This window comes from Macaca thibetana, chromosome 18 (genome assembly GCF_024542745.1).
Source record: "Macaca thibetana thibetana isolate TM-01 chromosome 18, ASM2454274v1, whole genome shotgun sequence".
NCBI lineage: Eukaryota > Metazoa > Chordata > Mammalia > Primates > Cercopithecidae > Macaca > Macaca thibetana.
The window spans coordinates 59,601,023-59,619,391 of NC_065595.1; the positions used below are offsets into that span (position 1 = coordinate 59,601,023).

General features: G+C 37.2%; 1 protein-coding gene across 2 annotated transcripts in view; it reads left to right on the forward strand.

Annotated features, from left to right (window-relative positions):
• Nucleotides 1–18,369, forward strand: part of ROCK1 (Rho associated coiled-coil containing protein kinase 1) — a 156,377-nt gene that overhangs the window by 70,860 nt on the left and 67,148 nt on the right. Inside the window, exons 10-12 of one of the 2 annotated variants that reach the window (XM_050767630.1) lie at nucleotides 5,714–5,873; nucleotides 11,414–11,474; nucleotides 14,550–14,638. In XM_050767630.1, the coding sequence (XP_050623587.1) occupies nucleotides 5,714–5,873; nucleotides 11,414–11,474; nucleotides 14,550–14,638 (310 nt within the window). The remainder of the gene's footprint in view (nucleotides 1–5,713; nucleotides 5,874–11,413; nucleotides 11,475–14,549; nucleotides 14,639–18,369) is intronic. The other variant, XM_050767632.1, reaches the window with a different exon arrangement.

Consider the following 18,369-nt stretch of genomic DNA (forward strand, 5'->3'; position numbering starts at 1 on the left):
TCTGTAGAGATGGTGTCTTGCTATGTTGCCCAGACTGGTTTCAAACTCCTGGTCTCAAGCCACCCTCCCTTGGCCTTCCAAAGTGCTGGGGTTAAAGGCATGAGCCACTATGGCCCTATTATGATTCTTTATTTCTTTTAAAATAAATTTTGGCAGTCTGTGTTTTCTAGGAATGTCTCTATTTCATCTAAGTTATCTAATTTGTCACTGTAGGCGGGGCGTAGTGGCTAACCCCTGTAATCCTGACAATTTGGGAGGCCGAGGTAGGTGGATCGCTTGAGGCCAGGAGTTCGAGATCAGCCTGGCCAACATGGCAAAACCTCATCTCTACAAAAAATACAAAAAAAAAAAAAAAAAGAACTAGCCAGGCATGCACTCCTGTAGTCCCAGCTACTCCAGAGACTGAGGCAGAGAATCACTTGAACCCGGGAAGCACGGGTTACAGTGAGCTGAGGTTGCACCACTACACTCCAGCCTGGGTGACAGAGCAAGACTCTGTGTCCAAAAGAAAAGAAAAAAAAAGTCACTGTACGATTATGCATTGTATTTTCTTTTTACTTCTATGTGGTTGGTAGTTATCCCCCTACTTTCATTTTTTATTTTAGTTGTTTGTGTCTTCTGGGTTTTTTTTTCCCCACTTAGTTCAGTAGAAGGATTGTCAATTTTGCTGATCTTTATAAAGAACCGATTTTTAGTTTTGTTAATTTGCATTATTGATTTTCTATTCTCAGTTTTATTTCTACGCACTCCAATCTGTATTCTTTCTTTCCTTTTGCTGGCTCTTGGTTTAATTTGCTTTTCTTTTTATAGTTCCTTGTAGTGTCAAGTTGGGTTATTAGCTTGAGATCATTGGTTTTTAGTATAATAGACATTTATGGGTAAAATTTCCACTGGAGCACTGCTTTCATTGACTCCCATACATTTTTTTTTTTTTTTTTTTGAGACGGAGTCTCGCTTTGTCGCCCAGGCTGGAGTGCAGTGGCCTGATCTCAGCTCACTGCAAGCTCCGCCTCCCGGGTTCACGCCATTCTCCTGCCTCAGCCTCCCGAGTAGCTGGGACTACAGGCGCCCGCCACCTCGCCCGGCTAGTTTTTTGTAGTTTTAGTAGAGACGGGGTTTCACTGTGTTCACCAGGATGGTCTCGATCTCCTGACCTCGTGATCCACCCGTCTCGGCCTCCCAAAGTGCTGGGATTACAGGCTTGAGCCACCGCGCCCGGCCACTCCCATACATTTTGGTATGTTGTTTTCATTTTCATTTGTCTCAAAGTATTTAGTCTTCCCATTTTCATTTGTTTCAAAGTATTTAGCCTTCCTGTGATTATTTCTTTCAGTCACTGGTGATTTAAGAGTGTTTTGTTTAATTTCCATATATTTGTGAAACTTTCAGTTTTCTTCCTATTATTGACTTCTTGGTTCATTCCCTTGTGGTTAAAGAAGATACTTTGTATGATTTCAGTGTTTTAAAACTTTTTAAGACTTGTTTTTTGGCCCAGCTTATAATCTGTCTTGGAAAGTGTTCCATATACACTTGAGAAAAATGTGTATTCTGCTGTTGTTGAGTGTTCTGTACACGCCTGTTACATCTAGTTGGTTTGTGAAGTTGTTAATATCTTCTATTTTCTTATTGATCTTCTATTTATATGTTCTATCCATTGTTGAGACTGGTAATTTATAAAGAAAAGAGTTTTAATTGGCTCATGGTTCTGCAGGCTGTACAAGCATGTTGCTGGCATCTGCTCAGCTTCTGGAGAGGCCTCAGGGAGCTTTTACTCATTGCAGAAGTCAAAGTGGGAACAGGCCCATCACATGGTAAGAGCCAGGAGCAAGAAAGAGGGTGAGAGGGACGATGACACACACGTTTTTAAACAATCAGATCTGGCAATAACTCATTCACTGTCTTGAGGACAACACCAAGGGGATGGTGCTAAACCATTCTTGAGAAATCCTCTTCTGTGATCCAGTCACATCCCACCAGCCCCCGCCCCCCAACATTGGGGATTACTTTTCAACATGACATTTGTGGGGACAAGCTATGAAACTATGTCAGACTATTATTTTAGAGTGGTTTTTTCCTGCATTCATGGCTATTTTTGCTTCTTACATTTTGGGTCTGTATTAGATGCATACATTTTTATAGTCATTATATTTTCTTAATGGATTGAGCCTTTTATCAATTAATATGCAGTGTCCTTTTTTGCCTCTTTTGACAGTTTTTTATTTAAAGTCTGTTTTGTCTCCTGTTAATGTAGCCACTTCAGCTCCCTTTTGCATGGAATATCTTTTTCCCTCCATTACTTTTAACCTGTGGATGAAGGTCAAGTAACCTTTTAACCTATGTCTGTGGATCTTAGGCGAGTCTCTATAGACAGATACAGTTGAATCATTTTTTATTGCATTCTACTCATCTCAGCTTTTTAATTGGTGAGTTTAATCTATTTAAATGTAAAGTGAATACTGATAAGAAAAGACTTCTGTCATCTTCCTGTTTTCTATGTCATATATTTCCTTTTTATTCCTCAGATAATACATTATTGCTTTCTTTTGTGCTTAGTTTTTTACCCTAGTATGCTATTTTGATTTCTTCTTTTCCTTTTCTGTATATTTTTTAGTCATTTTCTTATTAATTAAATGGAGTTACAGTTAACATTCTAAATTGATAACAATCTAGGTTGAATTGATACCACTTTAGTTTGAGTAGCTTTCAAAAACCTGCTTCTGTTTACATTTATCTAAATAGTTACCTTTACTGATACTCCTTTTTCTTCTTCATGTGGCTTTGAGTTAAGACAGTTTGATTATGGCATGTGATTATGATATGTCTTCATGTGGAGTTTTTGGAGTTTTTCATAGTTGGCATTCAGCTTCTTGGATGTGTAGATTTATATATTTTACCAGATTTGGAAAGATTTGGCCATTATTTCTTCAAATAGTCTTTTTGCCCCTTTCTCTCCTTCTGGAATTCCCGTAATCTGTGTGTTGGTCTGGTTTGATGCCACAGTTTCCTTAGTCTCTGTTCACTTTTTCATTCTTTTTCTTTCTGTTCCTCACACTTGATCATTTCATTTGTCCTATCTTCAAGTTCACTGATTTTTTTCCTCTGCCTATTCAGATCTGCTGTTGAAGCTTTCTAGAGAAATTTTAACCTCAGCTATTGTACTTCTCAGTGCTAGACTTTCTATTTGGTTTTATTTTTGATCTCTTTCATGATATTTTTTCTTTGTTAAGACATCGTCTTCCGGGTACTTTGTCTATAGTGTTCGTTTGCTTTTTGAACACATTTAAAAGAGTTTAAGGTTTTGTTGAGTAAATCTAATGTCTTGGTTTTTTCAGTGGTGGTTTCTATCATTTTCTATATTCTCTGTAAATGGCCTATACTTTCTTGCTTCTTTACATGCTTTGTAATTTTTTGTTGTAAACTGGACATTGTTTTAAAGCAGCTGTATCCTTCTAAGAGGGACATTTTGGATATTACAGTGTTGTAACTCTGGAAATCAGATTCTTCCTCTTTTACCCAGGGCTTGCTGTTGTTGCTTGTTGTGGGCTGTGATAGTGACTTTTCCAAACTATTTTTGCAAAGTCTGTATTCATTGTCATTGTATTCACTGAAATCTCCATTTCATTATCTCAGCCAGTGACAGAGATTTCCTTAAATGCCAAATTTTTGTAGCCTCTTTCTTCATTAAACACTCCCTGCTTGTTACTAGTTTTTTATTAGGTTCCAGAGTTCTCAGAAAGTTGCTCTGGTAGTTTTTGTCAACTCAGCATTTGCTTCAGTGGAGGTATGATTTCTTTGAGTTCCCTACTCTGCCATTTTTGACAACATCTGCTGGATTCTTTTTTATGGAACATGATTTCTAAATTAACAGTTATTTAATGAAGGCAGATTTTTAAACAAATATATACTGATGTTTATTCCGTAAAGTTATCTTTATTCTTATTAGTTCTGAAGTGATTATATGGCATTATGTAAAGCCTAAGCATCTTAATTTAGAAGCAGAAATAATTACTTTTATAACTCTTCCAATATTTTCCCCACTTGTGTCTCAGAATTTAAACAGGTGAGAATTTGTCATTTTAGAACTACTGTGAAATAGTGTCATTTATAAAAAGAGTAGGTCCATCAGAAACAGCAAGAGAAAATGCAGCACACTTATTCTGCTTCTCTCTTTCTGATATAATTTTAAAGCAGGTTTTCTGAGCCTTAGCAGTTGACAAATAATTCTTTTTGTGGGGATTATCCTAAACTTAAGAATGTTTAGTGGCATCCCATGACTGTACTCATTAGGTGCCAGTAACACTTTTTTTCCATTAATGAGAACCAGAATATGTACCCAGACATTGCTGAATGCCCTCCAGCAGGCGAAAGTGTCTCTGATTGAGATCACTCTTTTAACATAAAATTTATGCTAAGACCATACTTAACTTATGTATTTCCCGAGGGCGGCAACCATTTGTGTTTTCCCCTCATTTTACAAATATTAGAAAGCTAGCCTTGTCTAATCAGACAGTTCTGTTGGCCATTCAGGAAAGTGGAATGGTGGAAAAGCTCTAATCTCACTCTTGTGTTACTATTAGTTAGTACTATGGCTTCATTCGGCTAAATGTGTTGTTTTGTTCCCTAAATATTAATTTACTGTGTCTCAGATGGCACAACAAGAGGTATTTCTTGCCTGAAATACCCAGATGATTGAAAAGAAAATTGATTCCTTTTCCCTAAAAGAACATGAGGTTGTTACACCTAAAATAATTTTTTAGTATTTTGATGATCATAATTCAGGGATGTTTTATTATACTACAGTATCTTTAAGCTAAAAAATAAATTTTCTTAAACTTTTATTTTCTTAGAATTTATTTTTAGATATACCTCTTCTAACATTCAAGCCCCAGAAGTAGATGTTAGTAGTATTAGTTTTATATGGTATTTTCTCCTATATTATGAATATTTAAACATTGTCACATATGGTTTTATATTAAGTATATGTAAGACTTGGTCCATATCAAATTTATAATTCTTGAAGATGTCGTGTCTGTTTTTTGTATTACTGCCCTTTTTTTATTAACAATGATATCATAAATACCTCACCGCATTAATCTTAATCACTTGATTCTAGAGGTAGCTAGTCTGAAAATACAATTCCAAATCCGTTGCTCCTGTGGGTTAATCTTATGGAGATACTGGGGTGGGAGGGAGGAGTATTGATCATCTGGATTCTGAGTGAGTAAAAATATTTCATTACCAAATTATTATGTCCAGGAAGCTAAGAAGTAACTTTAATTTCTAGTTTACTATAAAGCAGATTAACCAAAAAATGCTGTATTTAAAGATAAACAATTTTTTCGAGTACGGTTTGTTATGCTTTAGTTTCTAAAAAGTTTTTTCTGTAGTCCTGAATGCTTTTGTGTATTTTATACCTTGGTACATTCTAAAACAAACCTTAATAATGCTTGATTTGTAATGGTCAAGTTAAACCCAAAGTATAGATAATTATAGGTGACTTTGAAGATAATTGTTTCATAGAATTATATAATGATCAATTATCAGTTGATTTTTAATCCTGGTAAAGCTTAGTATAATAGGATTCAAGCCAGGTAGAATTTGTAGTTTGCAAGCTTTTATAAGAGAGAAACCATCAGTAGTTGGTATGGAATCTGCTTCACTTTACTTGTATTTTAGGTTTGAAATGAGCAACTAATTTTGTTTCTGTTTTTAGCTGTAGCACCAGTTGTACCTGATTTAAGTAGTGACATTGATACTAGTAATTTTGATGACTTGGAAGAAGATAAAGGAGAGGAAGAAACATTCCCTATTCCTAAAGCTTTTGTTGGCAATCAACTACCTTTTGTAGGATTTACATATTATAGCAATCGTAGGTAAGTATGCTAAACAGTGATTGTAGGAGTAAGTGCCGATTTTGTTCTTAGAAATGTGTAAAATTCATTTTTAAAGTAGATTTAATGGTATATAAAGATATACCTTATGCAATTTTTCATTGATGCATGATATCTCCAGTATTTCATATTTAATTTATTTTGGACTCATCCATGTTTAGGACATTGTTTTTCAAAATTTTTTTGCTAAATGATATACTGTATATCCTCAAGTTACAACAATTAATAGGTCAAAGGATGCTATAAATACTGATATTTTGATCTGTAGACTTATGGTTTATAATACATTTTGAAACAACATGTAGACTTTTTTTTTTTTTTTTGGAAATGGAGTCTTGCTCTGTCACCCAAGCTGGAGTACAGTGGCACAATCTTGGCTCACTGCAACCTCCACCTCCTGGGTCCAAGCAATTCTCCTGCCTCAGCCTCCCGAGTAGCTGAGATTACAGGTGCTCACCACCACACCCAGCTAATTTTTGTATTTTTAGTAGAGATGGGGTTTCACCATGTTGGCCAGGCTGGTCTTGAACTCTTGACCTCATGATCTGCCCGCATTGGCCTCCCAAAGTGCTGCGATTACAGGCATGACCCACCGTGCCTGGCCAGCATGTAGACTTTTCTAGCATTGTCATCACCATATTGATGCTATCAATTTTTAGCTCTTCAAAAATTAAGTAATTCCTCCCCAAACCCATTTATCCATGTGTTATAACATGTAGTATTATCTCCACTGTGACCTTGGACAAATAACTTTGGCCTTTTATGCCTCAATTTCCTCAAAAATAGAGATGATGATAATAACGATAATACTACTTGCCTACTTACCTCACAGGATTGTTGTAAAGTGCCAAGACCAGCGGTACTAGAGGAATTAAAGACACACACCCACAAATATAGAGGTGTGAAGTGGGGAATCTGGGGTCTCACAGCCTTCAGAGCTGACAGCCCCGAACAGAGATTTACCCACATATTTATTAACAGCAAACCAGTCATTAGCATTGTTTCTATAGATACTAAATTAACTAAAAGTATCCCTTATGGGAAACAAGGGATGGGCAGAATTAAATGAATAGGTTGGGCTAGTTAACTGCAGCGGGAACACACCTTAAGACACAGTTCTCTCATACTAATTGTTTGTGGCTTAAGAATGCCTTTAAGCGGTTTTCCGCCCTGGGCGGGCCAGGTGTTCCTTGCCCTCATTCCTGTAAACCCACAACCTTCCAGCTTGGGCGTTAGGGCCATTAAGAACATGTTATAGTGCTGCAGAGATTTTGTTTATGGCCAGTTTTTGGGGGGCTTGCTCCCAACGGTAAGGTTTAAGTAAATTAAAACACAGTACAGCATTTAGAAGAGTGCTTTGCATGGTGTAAGCACTCAGTGTAACTATTATTATCATTGGTATGAGTTCATGTTAGCTTTACTGTAATGTACTTGAGATTTAAGTTAAACATTTAACATTATTTTAATGTGCTGAGCATTTGTTCATTCCACAGATATCTTTGATAACTTATTATTTGTCAGGTATATACTAAGCACCAAATTGCATGGAGAAGGATGAATAAGATACAGTACCTTCTCTTGAGAGGCTCACATTTGGTGAGAAATGGATAAATTGTACATCGTAGGTTGATAAGAACGACATAGTAGAAATCTCGGTCAGGCACGGTGGCTCATGCCTGTAATCCCAGCAGTTTGGGAGGCCGAGGTGGGCGGGTCACTTGAGGTCAAGAGTTCGTGACTAGCCTGGCCAACATCGTGAAACCCCGTCTCTACTAAAAATACAAAAATTAGCCAGGCGTGGTGGCACATGCCAGTAATCCCAGCTACTTGGGAGACTGAGGCAGGAGAATTGCTTGAACCTGGGGGACGGAGGTTGCAGTGAGCCAAGATCATGCCACTGCATTCCAGCCTGGGCAATGGAGTGAGACTGTCTCAAAAAAAAAAAAAAAAGGAAGGAAGTGAAGGAAGGAGAAATCTAAACAAAGTGCTATACCAATATAATGCATTGAACTATATGGTAACACTTACTGGGTGGGTTAAATCTGCTTTTAATTACCTCAAAAATATGTACTTCTAATCAAATTATACTCCTTTGGAATGGTATCAGATAACAGATTTGCTTGGAGTAAATTATTACATTTGAGGTCTTTATAACTAATCTTATTTTAAAGTGAAGAGTCTTGTCATTTTAGTATTAGAGCCATTCGGGTTAAGCTAAGAAATCAGAAAGACAATTTAGTCTGGCTTTTTGAAACCTCTACAGTAATTCACTGTAAGATAGTACTTAATACTTTTTGTTGTATCATCAGTGAGATAGCTGGCACTTACCTTTTTTTCCTCCCTAATACTCCATGAGTATAGTATTTTAACTATTTTCAATTAACATACATATACAGAAGAGCTTCAGGGTGATTTTTGCTGAAGCATTCGTTTTTTTTTGTTTGTTTGTTTGTTTGTTTTTGAGACAGAGTTTTGCTCTTGTTGCCCAGGTTGGAGTGCAATGATGCAATCTTGGCTTACTGCAACCTCCGTTTCCTGGGGTCCAGCCATTCTCCTGCCTCGGCCTCCTGAGTAGCTGGGATTACAGGCATGCACCACCACTCCCGGCTAATTTTGCGTTTTTAGTAGAGACAGGGTTTCTCCACGTTGGTCAGGCTGGTCTCGAACTCCTGACCTCAGGTGATCTGCCTGCCTTGGCCTCCCAAAGTGCTGGGATTACAGGCCTGACCCACCATGCCCAGCCTGCTGAAGCATTCTTTAACTTTTTGTATTCTTATCAATTATTCTTTGATTTGGTTTCTGAAACACTCAAGTTGTTGATATAAACAACCTCCAATGTTTTTGTATTTTCTGTAGTAGAGTCCAGCAGTTAATAACTTTAAGTTTCTCTGTATAATGGTAACCTTGAGTTACATAAACATTTATTCTACTATTTGTCCTACATTATCATGCACTCGATTATGTTCTCTAGTTTTTCTTTGTATTCATGTTTTATGGCCCAAACTAATTTTTAAGTTTCTTAAAAGTAGAAATTATTACTGGTTCCCTCCCCCCACCAAGACGGAGTCTCGCTGTCTTCCAGGCTGGAGTGCAGTGGCGTGATCTCAGCTCACTGCAAGCTCCACCTCCCGGGTTCACGCCATTCTCCTGCCTCAGCCTCCTGAGTGGCTGGAACTACAGGCACCCACCACCACGCCCAGCTAATTTTTTTTTTTTTTTTGTAGTTTCAGTAGAGACGGGGTTTCACCGTGTTAGCCAGGATGGTCTCGATCTCCTGACCTTGTGATCTGCCCGCCTCGGCCTCCCAAAGTGCTGGGATTACAGGTGTGAGCCACCGCACCCGGCCATATATACTGTGTTCTTAACTGTCATAGCCCATTGACAAATATATGTAGTATTTTTTAAGTAATTACTACATGAATAGGCAAAGGTATGATTGCTCTTAATAAGAAAGAACCAACAAAATATATATATATTTTTGAAACAGAGTCTCACTCTGTCGCCGAGGCTGGAGTGCAGTGGTGTGATCTTGGCTCACTGCAATCTCCGCCTCCTGGATTCACGTGATTCTTGTGCCTCAGCCTCTGAGTAGCTGGGATTTCAGATGCCTACCACCACGCCTGGCTAATCTTTGTATTTTTATTAGAGATGGGGTTTCACCATGTTGGCCAGGCTGGTCTCAAACCCCTGGCCTCAAGTGATCCACCCACCTTGGCCTCCCAAAGTAATCCCATTGGATTACATGTGTTAGCCACTGCACCTGGCCCTGGCAGAAATATTGATTAGCCTTATCGTAATACGTAAGCATAATTTAGAATATACAGATATGAAATAGAAAACCTCTGAAATTCTTATCCCTGAAATCCAAATATACTTTTAATACCAAGGGCAGAAATAATTGCTGCTTAATTACAGCTGAATTAAACCTGATTTTTAAAATAGCCTTAAGCTATATTCCTAATATAGTAACTCCTATTTCTTAAAAAGTTACCTAAATGACCAGATTCTATGTAAAAGCATCAATATAATATGCAAACGTACCTTGATAGAAAATGACAGAAGGTGGAAGAATTAATGTATACAAGTGATGTCCTTACATTTCCCTTGCTGCATTCAAGCTTTTATTACTAATTTTGCAAAAGACTAAAATGTCAGTCTCAGTTACATAGCTTGTTAAGTTTAGAAAATTTCTTAGAGACGAAACAGTCTCATCTAATTTAGATTTCACTGGCATTGCTATATGCCTTATTTATATTACATAAGCAGAATCTCACATTGAATTTCTGAGATGCTTAATAGTCAATGGAATTAAATTGCACTACATCCAGAATTTGTCAATTGTTATATGGGACTTTTCCTCTATAAAACTGCTACATAGCCCCTATTATTGTCTTAAAGTTGTCTGAATCTCCATTTGATCTGAATAATTTTTCAAAGAAAACCTAGGAAGTGGCATATTTCTAGCTGTTTCTTTTATAGTGCCATTATACTGTGTATTTTTATTGATACGTAATGGATTGTGTTATTCACTGATTTTTAAAATTTACTTAAATTGTTCTTTTGGAACATTATTAATATCTGGTGTGTTAACAGATGCCTCCAATAGCTATGAAGCATACGATAACTATTTGATCTCCTTTTGCGAGAGCTCTACTGGTTAATTGGGGTGCTGACTGTAGTGGTGGTGATGGTAGAAGTAGTGATTATAGTAGTTGTAGCCATAGTAATTGTAGCATAGCATGGTGGTGGTAGTAGCAACACTAGTGGCACTAGTACCTTACCTTTATATAATATTTGGTAGCTTAGGAAATTGTTTACATATATGATCTATTTAGATTGAGAATCTTGTGAGACATCTAAAAAAGACCTCTAAATTAGTTCACTAATAGCTTTATTTATATACAATTCTAACTGTACACTGAATTTAAAGAACTCTGCAAGCCGGGAGTCCCAAAAGATTAGCAGCATCACCTAAACTTTGGTGCTGTTATTTCACCCACTTAGGCAAAAATTTTTTGGACCTGAAGAGGCAATATTATGCTTTGCTGAAGGATAGTTGGGTGCAAGAGAGGTGATTGTGCATATGTCTGCAGAAGTCAGCAATTTCTTACCCCCAATTCTTATATACAAAAAGCTCTGAAAACTGAATGTTTTTGAGTTACTTGTTTGGTAGAAAAAACTGTCATAACCTGCTGTCATGACCAGAAAGCCTAATCTGAACTAACTTGAGACTTTGTTTTTTATTTATCTTGCTTGGTATGAATATTCTTATGTTTTGCTACAAGAATATTAAGTCATATGTTTACAGGCTGCTACTATTTTTAGACCTAACTGGGTGTTTTATTTAATATATGTATCATTTCTGAATTATGTTTATAAAAATTATGAACCTATACTTAATTTTTAAAAACAAAACTACTATAACATTGAACATAAAATAGGCATGTAGTATTTATTATTGGTTGTTACAGGATATTAAAGAGTTTTGTTTTGTTTTCTTTTTAAACTTTTCTTTCCCTCAGATACTTATCTTCAGCAAATCCTAATGATAACAGGACTAGCTCCAATGCAGATAAAAGCTTGGTAGGTATTTTCTTAATATTAAGAAAATTGTTTTTAAAATTGTTTTGTGGGTAATATATTTGTGTGTATGATAGTAAATTTATGTATTGTTTGTGAAGCTGTAGTTAGCTGAACTTAGATTTTTATGGCACTTTTATCTCCCGTCTCCTTTTCGGTCTGATTTTTTGCTCAAACATCAAATGAAATAATATATTTGGAGGCAGTTAGTAAACTAAATTGTTACACAGATTAACAGAGGTCATCTTTTTTAATCTTTGGAATCGGGAACTATGATATATCAATGTGTCATTAAGGGTCTTGACAGGCAAACAGATTACATGTTCAAAAGATTTAAACGAGAGTTTTGTGTGTATGGTAAATATACATAACATGAAATTTACCATATTGATCATTTTTAAGTGTGCAGTTCAGTGGCATTAAGCACCTTCACATGGTTGTGCAGCCATCACCGCCATCCATCTCAAGAACCTTTTCATCATCCCAAACTAAAAATCTATGCCAATTAAACAATAACTCCTAATTTCACCCTCCCCCCAGGTCCTGGTAGCCACTATTCTACATTCTGTCTCAATGAATTTGCCTATTCTAGGCACCTTATATGAATGGAATCATACAATATTTATCCATATGTGACTGACTTCTTTCATGTAGCATACTGTCTTCAAGATTCATCTATATTAATAGTATGTATTCAGATTTCCTTCATGTTTAAGGTTGAGTAATATTCCATTGTGTACATATATATACATACACACACTCACACACACATATATATACACACGCACACCGTATTTTATGCATTTATTAAGTGAAGAGTTTAATGAAGGGATGATTAACAAGCTGTGAACATCAGTAGAGGGAAACAATAAAGTATATTAAAGCACCCATGTATGAACAAGAGTGGGAAGCCATTGCCCTGTACTAAAGGAGCAAAGAGAGAAAACCTTATTGTAGCTCAGAGAAAGCCTGACATCATAGAAAAGGAATATAAAACATAGAACATTGCAAGAACCATAGTGAAGCACAAACGGTGTAGGGAGAATGAATATTTCTTTTTTTTACCTTCAGATTTCTGCTGGTGTCTCCTGTGGGTTGAAACCAAGCTTAAAATCATAGGGCTACAGAGTAATACAGGCAATGCAGTCTGTAGATTTTAAGGCAAAGAAGAGCAGAGGATGAATTTTCAAGGTTAGAAGGGAATGGGGGAAATGGAGAATAACCAGTATAGTCAGCATCATCTTAATTTGTCCACTGAGAAGTAAATTACTCTCAAAAATAAATTTTAGTTGAGTTCTTTGTGTTGTTCATATAGCTCATATTCTGAGACGGAGGTAAAACAAAATCTTACTTGCTTACATTTCAGAAGGTCCTTTTAAATTTTAATCCCAGTAGAGCTGTTTGGCAAGTTATGTATTTCTAACCAGGGCTCAAAAATCTTTGACCTAGGTAATAATAAGGAGTTGCTGTAAGTCAGCTCTCACTGTATTACTTGACTGTAGAGTTAGAAGTGCCTTCGGCCTTCAAAAATAAGGATTCATGTTTTCTTTGGGCGGATTTTGTTCAGTGGTGATTACTGTAAGTTTGTCAGTGGTTGCTACCTTTATCTTTTGCTCTAATAATATCAAGGGGGAAATACTAATTATTTTAACCTAGAACTAAGTACAAAATCAACTAATTTAATTTTCCCTGAAAAGCTTTTAGCAGAGATGCTAATGAACAACTTTGCAATTGCCAAATACAGTGGATGATTTTCAACCCGTGTCTTATTTTTCTTCTTTGCTGTAGTTGACACTGACTACTTCCTTCTTCTTTGGAACTTCAGACTTTTCTAACTCTTTTATGTTCCGATTGTTTCCCTCTTTTTTACCTCCCATATTTTTGAGTTTTATTTATTTTTCAATCCCCTTTTCAGGATCTTCCTTCTCTGCTTACTTTCAATTATTAAACATTTCCCAAAGTTCTGATCTTGGCTCTCTGCTCTTTCTCTGTAGGTAATCTCATTCATGTCCAGCTTGCTCGTCTGAGCTCCAGCCCTGAATCTTTCTGTCTCTTCTGTATACTTCTCAGGCATATGAAACTAGGCCAGAGCTAAACTCATTGTTTTCCTGTCCCCATTCCCTCCCTAGCAATGTGTTGACTGTCTTTCATAATGGTATATCTGTTCTAACTTCAATTGGTTTGGTCATACATTATGCTTTCTGATTGATACCTTTATCCATTACTTCCTCTTCATTCCTATAGACTCTGCCTTTTATCAGATCCATATTCTCTTGTCTGAACTCTTTTGATAGCTTTTTAACTGGTTGCTCTTCTTAGAACTTCACTGCCCTCTAAGCTGTTCATTCACCTTATTATTGTAGTGATGTTTCTGAGGTGCCAGCATTATGTCATTTCTCATTTAAAATGTTTATGGGTTAAAAAGTCCCTAACTCCAGTTTGTGCATGCAAGGATCATTACCTTCTTAGACGTAAAGTGAGTTGTTTTTCCTGTTACATTCTGTGCTCTGCTATAGTACTTGATTTCTTTCCATTTCCCAAATGTATCGTATTTTCTTCTGCCTTTCTACATTTGGGCTCATTGTTCATTCTAGCTAAAATGCCTTCCTTGTACCACCTTCTTTGCTTTATCAGATTATCAGTTCCTCTTACCTTTTTAGGCCTTAACTTAAGGATTATATATTCTTGGCAGAGTTAGAAGTGACCTTTTCTTTCCTTCAGAACACTCTGTAGATAATTTTATTATTGTTTACCAAAGTCTGTTGTAATATTTTGTGTATATTTATTTGAGACATTGTAGGTTATTTTTTCTCTTCCAATTTAACTTTGCCTCACTATGTAACTATTTGCTTCATGAGAACAGGAACCAAATCTTTTTAATGTTTGTATTTCTAATGGCCTAACATTTAGTAGATGTTAAGAAAATGCTTGTTAAATTGATAATAAAAAAATTGAGATAGAAAAGAGGTAAGATTAAATTATTTTCTAAAAAGGTTTAAAATATTAACATAGACTTGATATTTTAAATGTCTAAATATTCGTAGTAGAATGAATTTTTGTTTTTGTTTTAAATTAAAGCAGGAAAGTTTGCAGAAAACAATCTATAAGCTGGAAGAGCAGCTGCATAATGAAATGCAGTTAAAAGATGAAATGGAGCAGAAGTGCAGGTGAGAATATACTTGAAGTTTTTCATATTAAAAGTTTTACATACCAAATACTTATTTGAAAGCTTATACCCTGCAAACATCTGAAAGTAGATAGAAAATGAGGGTGTAAAGATTACTACTGATAACAGATTCATGATGTGTCTTGGCTAGAATTGAGAAGTTCTATTTATGTTGGCTTAGTTATAGATGTATTTTCCTCAGAATATTTAAAGTACATTTGTTCCTGGCAGTCTGTATTCTTTTTTTTTTTTTGAGACAGAGTCTCACTCTGTTGCCCAGGCTGGAGTGCAGTGGCACGATCTCAGCTCACTGCAAGCTCCACCTCCCGGGTTCATGGCATTCTCCTGCCTCAGCTACCCCAGTAGCTGGGACTACAAGCACCTGCCACAATGCCCGGCTAATTTTTTTAAATTTTTTTTTTATTTTTAGTAGAGTCGGGGTTTCGCCATGTTAGCCAGGATGGTCTCGATCTCCTGACCTTGTGATCCACCTGCCTTGTCTTCCCAAAGTGCTGGGATTACAGGTGTGAGCCACCACGCCTGGCCAACAGTCTGTATTCTTAAAAAACTATAATGCTAATTCATTTAGTTGCCAGATTTACTGCTTTTTTCTCGTTACATAATTAGCTAACTAAAAAGGCAAATTAGGCTGGGCATGGTGGATCACTTGAGGGCATGAGTTCAAGACCAACCAGGCCAGCATGGCGAAACTGCATCTCTACTGAAAATACAGACAATTAGCTAGGCACAGTGGTGTACACCTGTAGTCCCCGCTGCTTGGGAGGCTGAGGCATGAGAATTGCTTGAACCCAGGAGGGAGAGGTTGCAGTGAGCCGAGATCACGCCATTGCACTCCAGCCTGGGCAACAGAGCAAGACTCTGTCTCAAAAAGAAAAATAAATAAAGGGGAAATTAGTTTACATTAAATAAGGTGCGTTTTGACATGTAAAATGTTGAAGATTAAAATATACTAAATTTTTGATGTGGCCATTCTAATTTCCACTGTGGTTCTCTGGAGCAGTAACTCAGAGTATTTTTTTCTGCGGGTCTAATTTCAGCATGTTATTGGCATTAGACCCACAGAAAAAATATCTTTGAGTTATGCTCAAGATTAATTTAAATAACCTATCTTAATACTGAATTACTTATCAATTATAAGCAATACTTTTTTTATAATTATTTATGTTTTTAGTGAATAGTATTGAATAAATGAAATGCAAAGGTAACACAAAAAGTATTCAACAAATAAAATTGGGAACGCTGGTAATTTTGTGACAGAGCAGGTGGGGGGGTTTGGTACGAAACAGGTAAAATTCTCACTTTTAACCATTCCTTTTTTTTTTTTTTTTTTGGGGGGGCGGAGTCTCGCTCTGTCACCCAGGCTGAGTGCAGTGGCCGGATCTCGGCTCACTGCAAGGTCCGCCTCCCGGGTTTACGCCATTCTCCTGCCTCAGCCTCCCAAGTAGGTGGGACTACAGGCGCCCGCCATCTCACCTGGCTAGTTTTTTGTATTTTTTAGTAGAGACGGGGTTTCACCGTGTTAGCCGGGATGGTCTCGATCTCCTGACCTCGTGATCCGCCCGTCTCGGCCTCCCAAAGTGCTGGGATTACAGGCTTGAGCCACTGCGCCCAGCCAACCATTCTTTATAGATTATATGGTTAAGTGTATAATACGAACTTTTTTTTTTTCTTTTTTTTTTTTTGAGATGGAGTCTTGCTCAGTCACCCAGGCTGGAGTGCGGTGGCACGATCTCGGCTCACTGCAAGCTCCGCCTCCCGGGTTCACGCCATTCTCCTGACTTAGCCTCCATAATAGCTGGGACTACAGGTGCCCGCTACTATGCCCGGCTAATTTTTTTTTTTTTTTGTATTTTTAGTAGAGACGGGGTTTCACCCTGTTAGCCAGGATGGTCTTGATCTCCTGACCTCGTGATCCGCCCGTCTCGGCCTCCCAAAGTGCTGGGATTACAGGCGTGAGCCACCGTGCCCGGCCAATACAAACTTTTTTTAAAAAAAGTGTTTGAATATAAGCAAATAATTAACGGATCCCAGGATTTGGAAAGAATTTCTAAATATAAAATATGAAAATAAGGGGAAGAACTGGGTAGATACTGTTATATAAATGTTGAGAAGTCTCTACATCCTTTTTTTTTTGAGACAACGTCTCACTCTTGTCCCCTAGACTGGAGTGCGATGGCGCAATCTCGGCTCACTGCAACCTCTGCTTCCCGAGTTCAAGCAATTCTTCTGCCTCAGCCCCCCCAGTAGCTGGGATTACAAGCCACCACGCCCGGCTAGTTTTGGTATTTTTAGTAGAGACGGGATTTCACCATGTTGGCCAGGCTGGTCTCAAACTCCTGACCTCAGGTGATCCACCCGCCTCGGCCTACCAAAGTGTTGGGATTACAGGCATGAGCCACCACTCCCGGCCCCCCAAAAATTTTAAACAAAATTAAAAGACAAGTGACAAACTGGTAGTAATGGTGAGTAGGGATCAGTTTGAGGAAGTAATAAGAATGGCTGAAGTGGCTAATAATCATGTGAAAATGTATCACCTCAAGGAAATAAAATTGAGATGAAACTTTTTAAAAGTATGTATTAAATTGGTAAATAGTTTTTAAAATAAAAACCTAGTGCTAGGGATTGTGGAGTGATATTTACTTGCATTTCTTTAAATCAAATTCTCTGCATTCAAATCATTTTAGTTACATTCATTTGTTCAATAAAAATTTCAGTTAAAGTGTCAAGATAATGTGCTTGTCAACAATATAGTACTGAATAAATCAAGACATGGCCCCTCTCCACAAGGAGCTTGTAATTTAGCAAGAAAAATAAGTAATTATCAAGAAGTGTGGTATGTATTAATTGGGGAGAGAATAAAATTATACAGGAATATCAGGAATACATCAGGAGATGCCTGTACTGTTTTGTCAGAGATCAGAGAAAGCTAAAACCAGAAGAGTCAATGGAAATTATTAGGAGAAGAGTGGAAGGAAGTGTTAGGGTCCAGGAGGTGAGTATCTGTGAAGGCCGTGAGGTAAGAGACCTTGACTGGCCTGTAAGATGCGAGGGAAGGAAAAGCCTGAGATGAGAGTGGGGAGGATGGCAAGGTCTAGATTGGGGAAGATTCTTTTTTTTTTCTCTTTTTTGGGGGCGGGGGGGACTAAGAAATTTGGAATTTATTTTAAGTGTGACGGAAAAACACCAAAAGTCATTAAACTAATAAGTAAAAAATATATATTAAATTTGCTGTTTCAAAAGAAGTTCCTGCTTAATTAGCAGCATTTGGGACTTTATTCAACTAAGTGGGAGTGAGGGAAGATGAGTCAAGGATAATTCCTAGGTAATGTCATTTACTTAGGGACTCTAGAAGAGAAGCAAATTGGTATTGGGGTGGGAGTGTGGAACGGAGGCAGTAAGTTCCATTTTGGAGATGCTGAATGAGGTTTTTGATGAGACATCCATGTGAAAATGTTGCATATATAGGTTTTGAAGCTCAGAATTACATTTTGAACCAAAGAAAGCAAATTGTAATGAAGATAATACACTGAGTGTTGACAAATGGTGCCTTAATTGATTTGATATATGCTACCTTTCTCTTCATTTACTTTATCCTGTATTAAAGGATAAATGGCTGATTTTTGAGTAGTGGCAAGTATTGCATGATGGAGTTTAGGGATCCTTAACCTGAGATCCATAGACCTCCCCCAAAGAGTCCATGGATGAAATTTG